This window comes from Pezoporus flaviventris, unplaced genomic scaffold (genome assembly GCF_033815535.1).
Source record: "Pezoporus flaviventris isolate CSIRO_AGI_PZ_B2104156 unplaced genomic scaffold, CSIRO_AGI_Pfla_v1 ptg000509l, whole genome shotgun sequence".
Classification (NCBI taxonomy): Eukaryota; Metazoa; Chordata; class Aves; order Psittaciformes; family Psittacidae; genus Pezoporus; species Pezoporus flaviventris.
This window is the reverse complement of record NW_026893056.1, coordinates 89,320-108,159: the sequence shown is the minus strand read 5'-3', so window position 1 is coordinate 108,159 and position 18,840 is coordinate 89,320. Positions and strand designations below refer to the sequence as shown.

At 67.7% G+C, this 18,840-nt stretch overlaps 2 protein-coding genes across 5 annotated transcripts; one reads left to right on the top strand and one right to left on the bottom strand.

The window, feature by feature from the left end:
• Positions 1 to 856: 856 nt before the first annotated feature.
• On the top strand, positions 857 to 12,556 carry LOC133263875 (E3 ubiquitin ligase RNF121). Of its 4 annotated transcripts, none has more exons than XM_061443727.1 (9): positions 857 to 969; positions 4,258 to 4,295; positions 5,339 to 5,480; positions 5,990 to 6,144; positions 6,607 to 6,714; positions 7,629 to 7,749; positions 9,754 to 9,843; positions 11,924 to 12,025; positions 12,360 to 12,556. In XM_061443727.1, exons 1-8 carry the CDS (start codon positions 913 to 915, stop codon positions 12,020 to 12,022), a joined length of 810 nt encoding a protein of 269 aa, XP_061299711.1. In that variant the 5' UTR covers positions 857 to 912; the 3' UTR covers positions 12,023 to 12,025; positions 12,360 to 12,556. The 4 variants fall into 4 exon arrangements, with proteins under 4 accessions (XP_061299711.1, XP_061299709.1, XP_061299712.1 ...); XM_061443725.1 differs by having other exon boundaries at positions 9,710 to 9,843; XM_061443728.1 differs by having other exon boundaries at positions 9,710 to 9,843; positions 11,924 to 12,045.
• A 3,341-nt stretch (positions 12,557 to 15,897) lies between these two features.
• Positions 15,898 to 17,736, bottom strand: LOC133263877 (erythroblast NAD(P)(+)--arginine ADP-ribosyltransferase-like). Its single transcript, XM_061443729.1, is given in 5 exon segments — positions 15,898 to 16,044; positions 16,974 to 17,129; positions 17,131 to 17,390; positions 17,393 to 17,502; positions 17,504 to 17,736. Coding segments are annotated over 5 exon segments (906 nt in total).
• Between the last annotated feature and the right edge of the window lie 1,104 nt (positions 17,737 to 18,840).

The following is an 18,840-nucleotide window of genomic DNA, read 5'->3' as shown; positions in this document are numbered from 1 at the left end:
CCCATCCCACTGCCCCCAGCTCCCCTCGCCTCCCCCCGCATCCATTCCCCCACCCCATCAACCCCAGCCCTGCCCCACGGCCCCCCTTTACCCCCTTAGTGCCCCCCTGCCCGCAGTGCCCCCATTCAGCCCCATGCACCCCCAGCCCTGCCCCACAGATCCCCGCTCCCCTCCGTGCCCCACGGCCCCCCCCCCCACTCCCGCCACCGCTTGAATCTCCCGCGCAAACCGCGTCACCCGCGGCGGTTCCCGCTGCGCACCGCGAGCTCCGGTCCCGATCCCGGTCCCGGTCCTGATCCCGGTCCTGATCCCGGTCCCGATCCCGGTCCTGATCCCGGTTCTTGTCCCGGTCCCAATCCCGATCTCGGTCCTGATCCCGGTTCTTGTCCCGGTCCCGATCCCGATCCCGGTTCTTGTCCCGGTCCCAATCCCGATCCTGATCCCAATCCCGGTCCCGGTCCCGGTTCCCGCCTCAGCCGGTGCCGGCCCTCCGCCGCGGTGCATGACGGGACACGTAGTCCTCCAGCCTGACCCCGCTAAGGGACCGTCCCCGTGTGCGCTGCCCTCGGCCCGGCGCGGCCCGGAGCGGCACCGGGCGGCGCACGGGGATGGGAGCGGGGCCGAGGCGCGCCCCGGGGCCGCTGACACCGGCGGGGGGGGGGGGGGGTTGGGGGGCGGTGCCACCGGGACCGCGGCCGGGCCCCCGCGTCCCGCTCCGGGCCTGGAAATGCGCGACGGTCCCTTGCCGTGACAGCTCTGCCACCGCCGGCCGCTGTCCCGCCTCTCCTCCTTTCTGATTGGTCTGTGGCCCACGGCCGCGCACAGCGATTGGCCCGCGCTGCGGCGACGTGGCCGGTGATTGGCGGATGGTGGCGGAAGGAGTTGGCCGCCGGGGACGGAGGGGGGGGCAAGATGGCGGCGGTGCTGGAGGTGGAGGTTGGAGGCCCCGCGGAGCGCGATGTGGAGGAGGTGGAGCGGGGCCGGGAGCGGAGCGGGGCCGGGAGCGGAGCGGGGACAGGGGGGGCGGGGGGAAGCGGGTGTGGGGAGCGGGAGCGAGGGGTTCCGGGGGACACTGGGGCAGGGTGGGACTGGGGGCACTGAGGGGCTTCGGGGTAGGGGGACAACGGGGTGCTCTGTGGGGCAGGGGGACACGGGGGGGGCTGGGTTAGAGGGTGCTCTGTGGGGCAGGGGGACACGGGGGGGGCTGGGTTAGGGGGTGCTCTGTGGGGCAGGGGGACACGGGGGGGGCTGGGTTAAGGGGTGCTCTGTGGGGCAGGGGGACACGGGGGGGGCTGGGTTAAGGGGTGCTCTGTGGGGCAGGGGGACACGGGGGGGGCTGGGTTAGGGGGTGCTCTGTGGGGCAGGGGGACACGGGGGGGGGCTGGGTTAGGGGGTGCCCTGTGGGGCAGGGGGACACGGGGGGGGGCTGGGTTAGGGGGTGCCCTGTGGGGCAGGGGGACACGGGGGGGGGGCTGGGTTAGGGGGTGCCCTGTGGGGCAGGGGGACACGGGGGGGGCTGGGTTAGGGGGCGCAACTGAAGCTGTGCAGTGAAGGCTGCAGCTGGAATTCCCATTGGGAATGCTGGAGCATCCTCCCTGCGGGAGGGGAGCCTCGGCCCCAGCCCCAGTGCCTGAGCCTGCTGCCTGTGGTGCTGGGAGGGGGGGCCAGCCGGGCTGTCTGGAATTCCAATGGGATTGTGTGGGACCGGGGCTGCGGGGAGCTGCTCCTCCTGTCAGCCTCTGACCCCCAGAGCAAGGCAAGCAGCGTGTGGGGCGCTTGCGAGCCCCACATCCCAGGGCCGGCGGCAGGGAAGGTCCGGAGCCTGTGAGCCCTGGACGTGGAATTCCTGGTGTTCAGGAGCCAGCCCCTGGGGCTGAACGGGGAGGTGACACCCATGGGGCTGGGACCCCCCGGAACCCGCCCCCATGGGGGCACACATCCGTATCGAGCTCCATCCGGGCTCGGGATGGGGTTGGATCCGCTGGGATCTCCCTGCTCCCGCTGCCTGTGGCCCCCTTGGTTCCTGAGCAGAGGAGCCGAGGGTCCAACCCCCCCTGAGACCCCTGCACAACGCGCTCAGGGTGAGGGGGCCCCTCTGGGTGCCGCTGGGGCTGGGGCTGGGGGGCAGAGCGGCCACGGCGCTGGGTGGGATCCGAATGGGGCCGAGCTTCGGTGTCACCGCTGGAGCAGAGATGGGGTTCGGTGGCGTGGGGCAGAGGGGGCTATGGGAGTGTCAGGTCCTGCCTGCGGGGCACCGGGGCGCTGGTCTCATCCCGATGCTCCCTGTAATGAAGTTATTGTGGGAGCTGGAGGCTCAGTGCTGGGATCGAGGGGCGATTGGGTCTGGAGCTGGGAATTAGATCCTGCAATGGCTTGGGATGAAGGGACCCTACAGCCCATCCAGCTCCCGCCCCTGCCCCGGGCAGGGACCCCTTCCATAGAGCAGCTTGCTCCAAGCCCCTGTGTCCAACCTGGCCTTGAGCACTGCCAGGGATGGGGCAGCCACAGCTTCTCTGGGCACCCTGTGCCAGCGCCTCAGCACCCTCCCAGGGAAGAGCTTCTGCCTGAGAGCTCAGCTCAGTCTCCCCTCGGGCAGGTTCAAGCCATTCCCCTTGGCCTGGCCCTACATCCCTTGTCCCAAGCCCCTCTCCAGCTTTCCTGCAGCCCCTTCAGGCACTGGAGCTGCTCTCAGGTCTCCCCTTCAGGAGCCTTCTCTTCTCCAGGCTGCCCCAGCCCAGCTCTCTCAGCCTGGCTCCAGGGCAGAGCTGCTCCAGCCCTCGCAGCAGCTCCACTCCTGCCCCTTCCAGGGCAGCTCCAGCAGGGAGCTGGCATCGCTCTGAGCCCTGAGGTGCTCCTCGGGGACCCCATCTCCCCATGCCCGGTGTGGGAGCAGCTCGCAGCCGCTCTGCCTCCTCCTGCCCTCCCCTGGGCTCTCATTAAGCGCCGCAGAGGAAGCGCAGCAGCTTGGTGCACCCATGGGAGCAGCCCTGCAGTCCCTGCCACGTGTCCCACAAGCACCCTGAGCCCGGCTGAGGTGGAGCCGGTTCCTGTGCACCCATCTCCTGTGGCCGCCCTGCCTGGGGCCCGGGGCTGAGCTGTGCCCGCAGCTCCAGGGCATCCCTGGGGTCATTGCGGGCTGGAGGGGAACCAGAGCCCGGCCCCACAGCCCTCATGGAGAGTTCCCATAGGGATCTGGGGTCCTTGTGTCCGTACCAACCCCTGCAACTGCCTGCCAGGAGGATGGAGCCAGGAGGGGCTGGGCTCTGCTCCCAAGGAACAAGGGATGGGACAAGAGGAAACGGCCTCAAGCTGCCCCAGGGCAGGTTTAGATGGAGCTGAGGAACAATTCCTGCCCCAGAGGGTGCTCAGGCATTGGACCAGGCTGCCCAGGGCAGGGCTGCAGGCACCTCACACCCCATGGAGACGAGGCCTCAGTGCCATGGGGCAGTGGTGGCCGTGGGGCGATGGTTGCACTGGATGCTCCTGGAGCTCTTTCCCAGCTGGTTCCATGTTTGTCCCTCTGGGACCGGTTCCCTCTGCCTGCTTTGCTGCCCTGTGTGTCCATGGGGGTGTCCCCATTGCCCGAGGCCTCCTCAGCTCCTTGGCAGAGCTGCAGCTCCAGGAGGGACTGAAAGGTGATCCCAGGGCTGTGCTGGTCCAAAGGGCAGCCCCGTGATCCCTCATAACAGCGGCTCCTGTGGGAAGAGCTTTGGGAAGCCTGGGGGAGCCTTCAGCCGTGTCAGCGCTTCCCAAATCCTCCTTTTCCCCTCCGAACCGGGGTGGTTTGGCAATGGTTCGTCGCTGGCTGCGGGTGCTGTTCCCTGTCCTGGGCCACGCTGGGGTCTGGGGCTCTGTTCTGGCCGTGCGTTGGGATTGCTCCCAGGGGTGCCTGGCTGGGATGCGGATGTGGGGAGTGAACCCATTCCTTGGGAATGGGATGGCTGGGACAGCCTTGGCTGCAGGGAGTTCAAGGAGATGGAGCTGATGGAGGAGCAGGAGGGCGCGGAGGAGCGGGGTGCTCCGAGCTCGCCCCGTGCTGCCGGCAGGGCCCGGGGGCAGCTCTGGGCTGCAGCCTCACGATGGGTTCGTCATTTAAACCTCCGAGTTCCCCAGGAGCAGCTCCGGGGTGTCCAGGGGAGCTGTGGCAGGAGATGGGGGTGCTCTGGTGATGTTCCTCCTGCAGGGCAGCCTTGTGCTGGCCATTACCCGGGCGGCCGGGCCGGGGCGGTGCGTGCTCACGCCTCTGTCCCCCCGCAGGTGGATCTGTCCCACCTGTCCCCGGAGGAGCGGTGGAGGTGAGTCTGTGCCGTGCATGGAGCCGTGCATGGAGCCGTGCATGGAGCCTGCCGCAGCGCCCCTGCCCCCTGCTCCTGCTCCTGCTCCTGCTCCTGCTCCTGCTCTGCTCCTGCTCCTGCTCCTGCTCCTGCTCCTGCTCCTGCTCCTGCTCCTGCTCTGCTCCTGCTCCTGCTCCTGCTCCTGCTCCTGCTCTGCTCCTGCTCCTGCTCCTGCTCCTGCTCCTGCTCTGCTCCTGCTCCTGCTCCTGCTCTGCTCCTGCTCCTGCTCTGCTCCTGCTCCTGCTCTGCTCCTGCTCCTGCTCCTGCTCTGCTCCTGCTCCTGCTCCTGCCCCTGCTCTGCTCCTGCTCCTGCTCCTGCTCTGCTCCTGCTCCTGCTCTGCTCCTGCTCCTGCTCCTGCTCTGCTCCTGCTCCTGCTCTGCTCCTGCTCCTGCTCCTGCTCTGCTCCTGCTCCTGCTCCTGCTCCTGCTCCTGCTCCTGCTCTGCTCCTGCTCCTGCTCCTGCTCCTGCTCTCCTGCTCCTGCTGTGCCATCGCCGGCACGGCCCTCGCTGCACCCCGGGCTGAAAGCGCGGGGTCATGGAATGGGTTGGGATGGCGGCGTAAAGCCATTCCCCTTGGCCTGGCCCTGCATCCCTTGTCCCAAGCCCCTCTCCAGCTTTCCTGCAGCCCCTTCAGGCACTGGAGCTGCTCTCAGGTCTCCCCTTCAGGAGCCTTCTCTTCTCCAGGCTGCCCCAGCCCAGCTCTCTCAGCCTGGCTCCAGGGCAGAGCTGCTCCAGCCCTCGCAGCATCCCCGTGCCCTCCTCTGGACCCGCTCCAGCAGCTCCAGGTCCCCCCTGTGCTGGGGTCACAGAGCTCCAGGAGTGGCTCCGGGCGTCGCTGGGGCAGGGAGAGGCTCTGGGATGTGCCGATGGCAGCTCCGCTCCCCCTGTAAACCCCGAGCCCATCTCGGGGTCCCCTTTAGTCCCACGGGCCCCCGTCCCCGCGCAGTGTCCCGGCTCTGCCGTGTCCCCACGCGTGCCTCAGGCTCCTTCCCCGTCCGTGCAGGGTGGAGCACGCCCGGATGCACGCCAAGCACCGCGGGCACGAGGCCATGCACGCCGAGATGGTGCTCATCCTCATCGCCACGCTCGTGGTGGCCCAGCTCCTCCTGGTGCAGTGGAAGCAGAGGCACCCTCGCTCCTACAATGTGAGTGCCTGATCCCTGCTGGCCTCGTGTGTTCCTGGCCTTCTCCTTGCCTGCTGCTCCGGCACCCGTTGTCTTCCCGGCATTCCGGCGGGGGATGAGGAGGGATGCACCTCCTCAGGGCTGGTAACCCGGTTTCACATCGTGCTTTGGCACTGGGTGATGGGAGCAGTGCATCTCGGGGGCTGTCCCGAGGGTGACGCAAAGAGGAGCCACGTTCTCCGGGTGCTTCCCCATGGAAGTGAGGGAGGCTCCTTGCTTCTTATTGCACCTGAGCCAACCTCGCCCTGATGGCCTCACCGTGATGGGTGTCTCCAGGCTCCTCCGTGAACTTCAGACCAAGCCCCTTTGCCCATTCCCTTCTGGAGGCAGCACAGGAGCTCAGCTCCACGCCCATAGATGCCCTTTATCCCCTTGAAGCAGGTGGGAGAAGGGCTGCCAGGGCTGGGAGGGCGTTTCTGACGTGTGATGAGCAGAGGCCCGGCTCCAAAAGCCTCTCCCGTGCCCCACAGATGGTGACCCTCTTCCAGATGTGGGTGGTGCCTCTGTACTTCACCATCAAGCTCAACTGGTGGCGGTTCCTGGTCATCTGGGTGCTCTTCTCAGCAGTCACAGCCTTTGTCACCTTCAGGGCAACACGGAAACCTCTGGTGCAGACAACGCCCAGGTTAGTGCAGGTCCCCAGGGAGCTCCTCAGCCCTGGGGCAGCCCTGGCAAGGGGCAAGCTCCCCTTGTGCCACCGCAGACTTTGCCCCTGGGTGGCATCAGGCACTCGCCGGCATCCAGCCCCGTGCACGTGGCCCCCGGGCTGTGGTGCTGGGAGCCTCACCAAGGGCATTCCCAGTGTGAAACACACCTGGATGTGGCCTTCAGAGATGCTGAGGCTGCTGGTTTGGGTGTCAGGCACCGAGCAGCCCATGGCACTGCTGGATCATGGAATCATGGGATGGGTTGGGATGAAGGGACCTTAAAGCTCCTCCAGCTCCAACCCCTGCCACGGGCAGGGACCCCTTCCATAGAGCAGCTTGCTCCAAGCCCCTGTGTCCAACCTGGCCTTGAGCACTGCCAGGGATGGGGCAGCCCCAGGTTTTGGGAGCAACCAGCTCAGTCCTGGGTTCCTTCCTTACAGGTTGGTTTATAAATGGTTTCTACTAATATACAAGATCAGCTACGCCACCGGCATCGTGGGCTACGTGGCTGTGATGTTCACCCTCTTTGGGCTTAACTTATTGTTCAGGTGAGTGAATCCTGCTCCTGTCAGGGCTGGAACCCTCCATGCGGCATGGGGAGCTGGCCACAGCGCTGGGGCACACCTGTGTCATTGGCAAGCTGAGGATGAGCAGGGTCAGAGCAGCTTTTGGGGGGTCCTCTCCCTGTGGGGGGGGGCAGTCTTGGGTTTGGTGGTGGTACCTCAGGTGGCTCAGCTGCATCTGCAGCTCCATGGTGTCCGGCCTGGGAGCATCAGTGGGATTTGGGACCCTGACAAAGCACAAGCAGCAGCCCCAGTGCGGTAGCAGAGGAGCCTGGCCCAGGTCATCTTCATGGTTTGGGTGGTTGTCCCCTTCTCTGGAAGCTGAGCAGACCTGCAGGGGTGTGGAGGCGTTAACTGAGGCTTACTGGGAGCTGCTCTGGTGCACGAGGTGGAGCCATGGAATCCCAGACTGATTTGGGTTGAAGGGTCCTTAGGGCTCATCCAGCTCCAACCCCTGCCACAGGCAGGGACACCTTCCACCAGAGCAGCTTGCTCCAAGCCCCTTCCAAGCCATTCCCCTTGGCCTGGCCCTACATCCCTTGTCCCAAGCCCCTCTCCAGCTTTCCTGCAGCCCCTTTAGGCACTGGAGCTGCTCTCAGGTCTCCCCTTCAGGAGCCTTCTCTTCTCCAGGCTGCCCCAGCCCAGCTCTCAGCCTGGCTCCATGGCACACTTTGGGTGTTAGGTCCATGCCTCCGCTCCAGTGCCACGTGTAGCCAAGCAAGGTGCAGTGGCTCAGAGGCAGGGCCGGGGTTGCACCTACAGCACCTGTGTGGGTGATGCTCCCCGGTGCCGCGTGGGTCGCTCCTGTGAGTGGTTCATGCTGTGGCTCTGTCATTTGGCTCTGCACCACAGCAGCCCCAGCGCTAGGTCCTTGGTGTCAGTGGGCTCCTCTCTTGCAGAATCAAGCCAGAAGACGCCATGGACTTCGGGATCTCCCTCCTCTTCTATGGCCTCTACTATGGGGTGTTGGAGCGGGACTTCGCCGAGATGTGTGCAGACTACATGGCCTCCACCATCGGGGTGAGTGCTCCCCTGCGCTCTCACGGGGGGCTGCACCCTGTCACTCGCCTCGCTCACGGCAGCAGCTTTGCCCCTGCTCACTGAGGTCCCACCTCGAGGAGAGGAGGAGCTCCCTGAGGCTGCTGCGTTCTCGCTGTGCCCCCCCCGAGGCACAGCCTCTGAGCTGCCAGGGTCAGGCCAGACCCATCCTTGAGGGTGGAGCCTGCCCCGTGCCCGGAGCACAGAGCAGAGGAGTGGAAGGATCTGCTCACCCCTCTGAACCCCAACACGTGTTGCCCTCCCTGGGCCTGCAGCGGTGCCCTGAGCCCTTTAACACCCTCGCCTGGCAGCAAGAACCCTGCTCCACCAACACTGCCTGACCCAGGACCCTGGGGCTGCTTTGGAGCAGCTCCTGAGGGCCTGGCCTTGATGTTTCCTCCTCTTGGAGCTTTCTGCTCCCTGGAGGTTCTCCCTGGCCAGCCTGGGAGCTGCAGCCCCTCGCTGCGTCCCCTCGCACTGGGGCACCTCAGCAGCACCCAGGTGTCCCCCCCATGCACCCAGGACAGGCCCGCAGTGGGTTTGGTGCTCCCTGTGGGGCTGCAGGGCTGCCAGGGCCTTGCTGTGCCGGTGATGCTGAGCTAGGAGGAGCTGTGGAGAGGCCCTGCAGGGAGAGCTGGAGAGAGCTGAGCAACCCCTGACCAGCAGAGGCTTAACGAGAGCAAGTGAGGCTCTCCTGGGATGGGGAGCCCTGGATCCATGTGGAAGCTGGGGCAGGAGAGGCTGGAGAGCAGCCCCACAGGAGAGATCTGGGTTTGGGTCGGCAGCAGCTTCAGTAGGAGTCAGCAGTGGCCTGGGGTGCCCCAGCTGATTGTCCCACTCTGCAAGGGGCTGGTGTGGCCCCACCTCGAGTCCTCTGCAGCTTTGGGCACCTCAAACAACCGGAGTGTGCCCAGGGCAGGGGCACAAGAGCAGGAGCAGCAGAGGGCACTTGGCTGGGGCAGCCTGGAGAAGAGAAGGCTCCTGAAGGGGAGACCTGAGAGCAGCTCCAGTGCCTGAAGGGGCTGCAGGAAAGCTGGAGAGGGGCTTGGGACAAGGGATGTAGGGCCAGGCCAGGGGGAATGGCTTTAACCTGCCCGAGGGGAGACTGAGCTGAGCTCTGAGGCAGAAGCTCTTCCCTGGGAGGGTGCTGAGGCACTGGCACAGGGTGCCCAGAGAAGCTGTGGCTGCCCCATCCCTGGCAGTGCTCAAGGGCAGGTTGGACGCAGGGGCTTGGAGCAAGCTGCTCTATGGAAGGGGTCCCTGCCCGTGGCAGGGGTTGGGGCTGGAGGAGCTTTAAGCTCCCTTCATCCCAAACCATTCCATGATTCCATGAGGCTGCATCAGGGGATGTTCAGGTTGGACACGAGGAAAAGGCTCATCGCTTGGAGGGTGTTTGGTCCCTGCACCAGGGCAGCCACAGCTCAAGGACGATGCTTTTGGCCACATGGTTTAGTTTGAGGTAGTCCTGTGAGGAGCAGAGTTGTCCCCAGTGGTCTCTATGGGTCCTTCTGGCTTGAGGCACTCCGTGATTCCCTGTCTCCCCGCTGGGACACAGCACAAGTGACTGGGGGGCTCCATCCCCGGAGCCTGGAGGGTTGGAGCTGTGTGTGGGGAGACCCTCCTGGGTGCTCCAGTGGGCTGGAAGTGGCTGGGGGGGCTGCTCCAGGCTTTGCTCTTCATCCCTGCAAGCTCCAGGCACCTTTGGGGCTGCAGCCCATGGGTGGAAGCTGTGACCCGCAGCATGTCCTGAGCCAGCGGAGGAGCTGGTCCCTGCTGTGGGGCTGGGGTGCGATGGGGTCCCCATCCCCGAGCAGCTCCTGCGCTGTTGTGGTTGTGTCCGGGGACCCACAACAGGGTTTGTAACCCCCGAAGGTGGGGGGTTGCTGCCCCGTGGCCCTGTGCCCCCTGTCCCCGTGTGTCACCGCTCTCTGCCCTCGCGCAGTTCTACAGCGCCTCGGGGATGCCGACCAAGCACCTCTCCGACAGCGTCTGCGCCGTGTGCGGCCAACGCATCCTGGTGGATGTCAACGAGGAGGGGATCCTGGAGAACACCTACCGGCTGTCCTGCAACCACGTGTATCCTGCTCCTGCTCTGCTCCTGCTCCTGCTCTGCTCCTGCTCCTGCTCTGCTCCTGCTCTGCTCCTGCTCTGCTCCTGCTCCTGCTCTGCTCCTGCTCCTGCTCTGCTCTTGCCTCTGCTCCTGCTCTGCTCCTGCTCCTGCTCTGCTCCTGCTCCTGCTCTGCTCCTGCTCCTGCTCTGCTCCTGCTCCTGCCTCTGCTCCTGCTCCTGCCTCTGCTCCTGCTCTGCTCCTGCTCCTGCTCCTGCTCTGCTCCTGCTCCTGCTCTGCTCCTGCTCCTGCTCCTGCTCCTGCCTCTGCTCCTGCTCTGCTCCTGCTCCTGCTCTGCTCCTGCTCCTGCTCTGCTCCTGCTCCTGCTCCTGCTCTGCTCCTGCTCCTGCCTCTGCTCCTGCCTCTGCTCCTGCTCTGCTCCTGCTCCTGCTCTGCTCCTGCTCCTGCTCCTGCTCCTGCTCTGCTCCTGCTCTGCTCCTGCTCCTGCTCCTGCCTCTGCTCCTGCTCCTGCTCCTGCTCCTGCTCTGCTCCTGCTCTGCTCCTGCTCCTGCTCCTGCTCCTGCTCCTGCTCTGCTCCTGCTCTGCTCCTGCTCCTGCTCTGCTCCTGCTCTGCTCCTGCTCTGCTCCTGCTCCTGCTCTGCCCCTGCTCTGCTCTGCTCCTGCTCCTGCTCCTGCTCCTGCTCTGCTCCTGCTCTGCTCCTGCTCCTGCTCCTGCTCCTGCTCCTGCTCCTGCTCGGGAACCTGCCCCACAGCACAACCCTCCTGGTGCCGGCTCCTCTCGTGAGCTTTGCCTGCGGCAGCGCTGAGCCAAGCCCTTCGTGCCCCTCGGGCTCCTCCATGTGTGTCATGCACGGGTTCCTCCTCCTGGTGCTGCTGCTGTGAGGCTGCTCCTCATGCTCCAGCTGCCTCAGCCAAATCCCCCTTCCACAGAGCAGCTTGCTCCAAGCCCCTGTGTCCAACCTGCCCTTGAACACTGCCAGGGATGGGGCAGCCACAGCTTCTCTGGGCACCCTGTGCCAGTGCCTCAGCACCCTCCCAGGGAAGAGCTTCTGCCTAAGAGCTCAGCTCAGTCTCCCCTCGGGCAGGTTCAAGCCATTCCCCTTGGCCTGTCCCTACATCCCTTGTCCCAAGCCCCTCTCCAGCTTTCCTGCAGCCCCTTCAGGCACTGGAGCTGCTCTCAGGTCTCCCCTTCAGGAGCCTTCTCTTCTCCAGGCTGCCCCAGCCCAGCTCTCTCAGCCTGGCTCCAGGGCAGAGCTGCTCCAGCCCTCGCAGCAGCTCCGTGCCCTCCTCTGGACCCGCTCCAGCAGCTCCCGGTCCCTCGTGTGCTGTTCCCCGGAGCTGGATGCAGGATTCCAGGCTCCCCTCAGCTGCTGGGGCTCTGGGGCTCCTGGCAGCGCCGTCACAGCCCTGCCCGGGCGGGGTTTCCAGCGTGACTCAGCTGGAGCTGGCATCTTCCTGTGGCTCCTGCCCACGGGTGGTTTCCAGAGCGGGCTCTGAGCAAAGGTCACGCTCAGCGAGCCCCGCTCCTGAGTTCCAGCCCCAGGAGCAGGCTCCGGAGCTTCCCGGCCCCTCTCACCCCGTGCCCGGGGCTCTGCTCCCCGCGGGCCGGGGCAGCGCGGCCCCTGGTGCCGGGGGAGCCGCCTCCTGCTTCCCCATGGCTCCCGGGGTGAATCCCCCCCGAGTCCGAGCCGGAGGCACCGCTCATCCCCAGGAGCCGCCCCTCGTGCACGGGGCCGGCTTTGGGCAGTTCCTGGAGCTCCACCCGGGATCCACAAAGCCACCGAGGGCCCCTCCACATCCCCGGGGCTGGGTCTCGCCCTGGGACCGTGGAGCCCCCCGGTCCCATGCGGGTGTTACCCCTGTAAGACCGTGGCCCCACGCGCCCCTTCCCGTGTGCCTGGAAGGTTCTGCTCCTTCTGGGAAAGGCAGCACTGAGCAACGCATCCGTCCTCACCCGGGGGACGCTTCCTGCCCTGTGCAGTGGCTCTGGGCTGGGGTTCCAAGGCAGCTCAATGGTTTTCCCCACGCGTGGTCCCGTCCCCCGTGTCCCGCAGCCTGAGGCTGTTCTCCTTAACCTGCTGCTCCCAGGTTCCACGAGTTCTGCATCCGGGGCTGGTGCATCGTGGGCAAGAAGCAGACGTGTCCGTACTGCAAAGAGAAGGTGGATCTCAAGAGGATGTTCAGTAACCCGTATCCTTTCTCCTCGCCTTGCGAAGGGCACGCGTGGGGTTTGGGATGTGCCATGGGTTCAAGGGAGCCAAAAGCTCCTCCAGTTCCAGCCCCCGGGGGCACCTTCCCCTGGAGCAGCTTTGCTCCCAGCCCCTGTGCCCAGCCTGGCCTTGAGCCCTGCCCGGGATGGGGCAGCCTCGATGTTCCCATGGGAATGAGCCTCCTCCGGGCCGGGGGGGAGCCGGGTCCTGCCTGCCCCCGGCTCCCGTCCTCATGGAGGCGCGGGGCCGGCTCCTCGCCTGGATCCCGGTGCTCGGCTCCTCTCTCCGCGGCTCTTTAACTCCTTCCCGCCCAGCTGGGAGCGGCCCCACGTCATGTACGGGCAGCTGCTGGACTGGCTGCGGTACCTGGTGGCCTGGCAGCCCGTCATCATCGGCCTGGTGCAGGGCATCAACTACATCCTGGGGCTGGAGTAGCGCGGCGGAGCCCCTCGGCTGCCCCTGCGGGGCCGGACCCGGCGCCGGGGCTCGTTTTTAAAGGCTCCTTTTCCCGCGTACGTAAAGGTTTCTATCGCAGCCCGCGGAGCCGCTCCCGGCCCTGCCCTGCGCTCCTCCCGCTGCCGCCCCGAGGGCTGAGCCCCGCAGCGGCCAGGCCGGGATGCGGGGGCTGCGCAGGAGCCGCTGCCCCGGGGGCTGGAGGGGTGCCGGGCGGAGCCGAGCCCCGGGGGCCCTTTTGTAGCTCCCGGTTTTGTACGTTCAGAACGGGCCCGGCGCCGCTGCGCTCCGTGTCCCGGCCCTGCGCTGGTGGCCCCGTGGGGGGCAGCGCGGGTGGGAGCCGCGCTCCCTGCGCCACAGCACCCTTGAGCCCGGGCACGGACCCCAGCACCCGTGCGTGGGGGCACCCGCGGGGTCCCCGAGGGCGCCGGCTGGGGACGAGCCGTGGTTGGGGTCACGCCGTGGTTGGGGTCACACCGTGGTTGGGGACACTCCATGGCTGGGGACGCGCCATGGTTGGGGTCATACCGTGGTTGGGACTCATCATGGTTGGAGACACTCCATGGTTGGGGACATGCCGTGGTTGGGATCACACCATGGTTGAGGTCATGCCGTGGTTGGGATCACACCATGGTTGAGGTCATGCCGTGGTTGGGATCACGCCATGGTTGGGGTCATGCCGTGGTTGGGATCACACCATGGTTGAGGTCATGCCGTGGTTGGGATCACGCCATGGTTGGGGTCATGCCGTGGTTGGGATCACACCATGGTTGGGGACACGCCATGGTTGGGTCGTGCCATGGTTGGGGACATACCGTGGTTGGGGACACGCCGTGGTTGGCTGTGGACATGCGATGCGGTGTCGCCCTGGATGTGGGCAGGGGCCTCGCAGCGGGGCCTTGGGCTCTGGTTTGGGTGAAGCCGCGTCGGCGCCTGGTGCCAAACAGCGGAACACGAGTCCTGGACCCAGACTTGGCCGTGGGTGCTTCTTGTGGGCGCCGCAGCCCCAGTGGGGCTGGGGACACGGGGGATATGGGGGAGGTGTGCGATGGGGCCACGTCACTGCGCTGTGGGGTGTCCCCACGCCGGGCTCTGCGGGTGCTGCCCCGCTGGGATGCGCCGGGAGCTGCCTGGAACCAGGCAGGATCTGGGGCTTTGCCAAGGTTTTTCAGAGCCCGGTCCCATGGAGCTGCCCCTGCCCATGGAGGGGCTGTGGGGCTTCCAGCCTCATCCCGGTGGAAGCCCCGAGCCTGGATGGGACCCGGTTCTGTGTCCCCGGGGTGTCCATGGGCGTGGGGGGGACACAGGGGATGGGGGACGTGGGCATAAGAGATGTGCACAGGGGGTGTGGGATGAGGGGCACAGGGAATGTGAGGATGTGGCACTGAGGACATGGGGGGCACAGGGGCAGGGGACGCTGGCTGTGGGGACACGGGATGTGGTGCAAGGGAGGGACACGGGATGTGGCACAAGGGATGGACACGGGATGTGGCGCAAGGGGGGGACACGGGATGTGGCACAAGGGATGGACACGGGATATCCCGTGGGAGGCACAGGGACGTGGGCCCGGAGGATGTGGGCTCGCGGGACATGGCGCAGGGGACGTCACATGTGGGGCACAGGGGCAGTGGCCGTGGGGCCGCGGCACGGGGGAACCCGGGGGCGGTTCCGGTGCCGGTCCCCGGCTGGTCACACCGCGGCCGCTCCCTCCTGGCAGCAGCCGCTTAAAAGCGCCGCGGCCCGAGCGCCGCTGCCCCCCTGCTGCTGCCCCACGGCCGCTGCCCCCATGGCTGCGCTCCGTGAGGCCGGTACGGGCGGGAACTGGACCGGGACAGCCCGCGAGGAGGAACCGGCCCGGTGCCGGCGGGGACCGACCCGGGACTCAGCGGAGCTGGGACGGGGCCATGGGCAGCTCCGGGGGGCTGGGGATGGACGGGGTGCTATGGGGCTGCGATGGGGGTGCAGGGAGATGCTGGGGGGTGGCTGAGGGAGGATGCTGAGGACATGCTGGCGGCTGTGGGGAGATGCTAAGGGGTGATGGGGGGGTAATACAGGGAGGATGCTCAGGGGGGTGATGGAGGGGTACCGGGGGGATACTGGGATATGGGATGGGGAGGGCTGGGGGCTGTTCCTGGGGGGTTACCTGAGCTCAGGGGCCGCATCCCAACACTGAGCCCATCTCTGCCCCCCAGCCCGGCTCCTCCTGTCCCTGCTCTGCTGGGCCCTGACCTCCCGCTGCACCGGTACGAGGGGGCTCGGGGGGGGGGGGCTCGGGGTCACCTCCTTTCTCTGCCCCCCCCCCAAGGGCCCTGGGGGGCAGCGCTCACCCCCCCTCCCACCCCCCCCCCCAGGAGCCATGGCCCTGCAGCCCCCCAGCATCACCCTCCTGCGACCCCCCGGCCAGGTGGGTCCGGGGGATGGGATGGGGCGGGGAGGGGGCACCCCCCCCCCCCCCAGCGGAGCCTCCCGACCCCGCGCGTGCCCGTGCCGCAGGTGAGAGGCGTGACCGCGCGCTGCGAGGCGCTGAGCGCGCTCCCGGAGCTGGCGCTGCTCTACTGGCTGGGGAACGGCTCCTTGTGGAGCGGCTGCCGCCGGCCGGGGCCGCGCGAGAGGGGCCCGCTGCGGTGAGCGGGGACCGGGGCGGCGGCCCCGGGGCTGGGGGGGGTCCGGCCGGGGCTGAGCGCTCCCGGTTTGGTTGCAGGGAGCAGCCCCGCGGCGCGGGGGCGCTGCTGAGCCGGGACCTGCGCCTGGAGCCCTTCGGCGCGCAGCACGCGCGCACCGCCTTCCGCTGCGTGCTGCTGAGCCCCGCGGGAGCGCGCAGCGCAGACCTGCGCTGGCCACTGCGCATGCGCCCGCGACGGGGTGATGCGCGTCCTCCTCGGTGCCCCCGGGACCCCCCGGTATTAAAGCGCGTTGAGGCTGCCCCGGGGCGCCCGTGTCCTGCGGCGGGGAGCGGGGCGGGCAGGAGAGGGAGCGGGGGGGGGCAGAGCCCTGAGCCGCATCGCGTCCCCCTCCGCACCCACGCTGTCCCCTCAGGGCCCTGCTCCCTGCTCTGGGGGTGCCGGGGCTCCCAGCCCCGGTCCCTTGGGTGCCATGGGGGCCGCTGGCAGCCACGGGGCACCCCCAGACCTGCACCACCCATGGGATGCTCCGGGTAAGGGGCGCTGGGATGGAGCCGACCCCGGCTGCAGCCCGCCCCCAGCGCAGGGCGCCGCAGGAACCCCGATCCCACAGCGAGCCTTTATTCCTCTGCGAGCCAGAGCACCGCGGCCCCCACCCCCGCCGGCCCGAGCTTCAGCCCCGGAGCCCCGCGCTGTATCCCGGAGGGGCTGAGCCGGGCCTGGCACCTCCCCGTCCGGTCCCCGGCGGCTCCGGGTCCCGGTCCCGGCTCCTCGCGGTTCAGGGGCGCCCCGCGGCCGCCAGCGCTGCCAGGAGGAGCCCCCAAGGGGCGCTGCTGCCGGGGGGGCCCCGGCCGAGGTCGCTCCGCAGCGGTGGGGGTCCGGGCTCGGCCGCGCGGAAGGAGCAAGGGGCGGAACCGCAGCGCTTCTCTGCGGGAGAAACCGCGCGTCAGCACCGGCACGGACCCGTGCGGCCCCGTCCCGACGGCCCCATCCCTGCAACGGCCCCGTCCCTGCAACGGCCCCGTCCCGACGGCCCCGTCCCTGCAACGGCCCCGTCCCAGCGGCCCCATCCCTGCAACGGCCCCGTCCCTGCGGCCCCGTCCCTGCAACGGCCCGTCCCGACGGCCCATCCCCACAAGCCGCGCTGCGCTGTGCCGGAGTCACGGAATGGGTTGGGGTGGAAGGGACCTCAAAGCTCATCTAAAGCCCCGGGCAGGGACCCCTTCCATAGAGCAGCTTGCTCCAAGCCCCTGTGTCCAACCTGGCCTTGAGCACTGCCAGGGATGGGGCAGCCACAGCTTCTCTGGGCACCCTGTGCCAGCGCCTCAGCACCCTCACAGGGAAGAGCTTCTGCCTAAGAGCTCAGCTCAGTCTCCCCTCGGGCAGGTTAAAGCCATTTCCCTTGGCCTGTCCCTACAGGCCCTTGTCCCAAGCCCCCCTCCAGGTTCCCTGCAGCCCCTTCAGGCACTGGAGCTGCTCTCAGGTCTCCCCTTCAGGAGCCTTCTCTTCTCCAGGCTGCCCCAGCCCAGCTCTCTCAGCCTGGCTCCAGAGCAGAGCTGCTCCAGCCTCGCAGCAGCTCCGTGCCCTCCCTCTGGACCCTCTCCAGCGTCCAGGTCCTTATGCTGAGGACACCAGAACTGCACACAGGGCTCCAGGGGGTCTCTGGCCATGGTGTGCCATTCAATGCCATTCCAAGCCATTCCAAGCCACTCCATGCCATTCCAAGCCATTCCAAGCCATTCCAAGCCATGCTTTGCCACCGAGACAGGCACTGATGTGCACCCAAAGCGCCCTCCCCCGCAGCCCCATCCCCGGCAGTGCCGGGAGCACCCCCCCATCCCATGGGGTGTGCACCCTTTCACCAGCTCGCAGGTTGTAGGTGCTGTTGGCGCCCTGGGAGCGGAGCTGGATGAGGGACCCGCGCCCGGTGCGGGAGAAGCCGGTGACCTGGAAGACCTCGGAGGGCGGGATGAGGACCTCCTCCTCGGCGGGGTACGAGGAGAAGTCGCGGGATGGGGACCCCGCAGCAGGTGTGCACCGTGAAGAAGGTGTCGCAGCCGAAGCTGCTGCCGTTGCGCAGGGAGCTGGAGGTGAAGTGCCCGAAGCGCACGCTCTGCCCGCGCCTCGCGGTGAAGCGCACGGCGCGCACGCCCCGGAACACGCGGCGGCAGCGGCCGCGGTCCCCGGCGCCCCGCAGGGTGCTCAGCGCCTGGCTCAGCAGGAAGTGCAGCGCCTTGAAGGGGAAGCCGTGCAGGTAGCGCTGCCGTGAGCCCCCGGCTCGCGCACGGCCGCGTTGAAGGCCGCGTACAGGGGCCCCTCCATGGTGTACGCCAGGAGCGCGACCGCGTGCTCCGGCCGCAGCCCCGCTGCCCGCGGGACGCGGCCGCTGCCTCCAGGCCTCGGCCGCCCGGCTCCAGGCCTCGGCGTAGAGGCCGTTGGTGCCGAACTCGGTGCGGTTGAGCTCCGGCAGCTCCCGCTCCATCAGGTGGCTGCAGCCCTCGTAGCGGTCGTCGAAGGAGGCGGGGGCCATGTCCATGGCCACCTCCTGGATGGAGGAGGACAGCGGCAGGGGGCTGCCCGCCGCCAGCAGCACCAAGCCCAGCACCAGGCGCTCCATGGAGGGAAGGGGCCGCCCCACAAGCAGCAGCTGGAGGGGGGGCCAAGAGCAGGGTCAGCCTGCGATGGGGCTGCCCCACACCGCGGATCCCCCCGTTTGCCTCCCCAGCCACGGGCACCCCTCTTGGGGACACCCCGAGCCCCCAGCCGTCGCTCGTGTGGAACAGGGGGGGTGCCCTGGCAGCAGGATGCGGGGTCCCCCATGGGAGCAGCTCCCCCGGACCCAGTGAGCGGCGTTACCTGGGTCGGGTGCAGGTCCCCGGCTCCCGCAGCTCCCGCCTGCGCCGGCCCCTGGGCACAGGGACAAGCGGCAGCTCCTGCTTTTTATAGCAGCCCCGGCCCGGATCCAGCCCCCTCCCTCCTCCCGGGTATTTTTACCTTCCCCCGGAGCAGCTTTGACCCTGTCCATAAACTGCTTTTGCTTTTGCTCTCTGTGGTGCCGGAGCTCGGACCCCTCCTGCTGAGCTCATCCCTTCCGGCCCCGGGACGTGGGGCTGTCGTGCTTTAAACCCAGTCAGGTAACTCGTTCACTCACTCCCAGTGAGTGGTGCCGAGCTGACAACAATCCAGGTCCGTGTCCCCCCCCCAACCGGGGCTCTCCCCTTCCCCGCTCCCGGAGGAACGGGGAGGAGGATCGAGAGAGTGCAACTCCTACGGGTTGAGACAAGAACAGTCCAGCAACAAATCACCACCGCTACTATCAGCTAAAACAATGATAAGGGAAAATAACAAGGGAAGAGAATACGATACCACCGGCCAAGGAAAACGAGTCCGTGTCCTTCCGGGTAACTCCCAGTCACCCCTCACCCCGGCCATGATGTGCTGTGGTATGGAATACCTCCCCGGCTAGCCCGGGTCAGGCGCCCCGTCTCTGCTTCCTCCCAGCTTCCCCTCCTCCCTGGCAGAGCATGAGCCTCACAGAGTCCTTGGTCAGGGTAAACATCACTTAGCAACAACCGACAACATCGGCATCACCAGCACTGCTCCCAGGCTGGAAGTCAAAACACAGCACTGCACCAGCTACCACGAAGGAAAAACATGACCTGCTACTGCCGAACCCAGGACAGGGGCGTGCACTGACCCCCCAGCACCGCGCTGCTGAGCA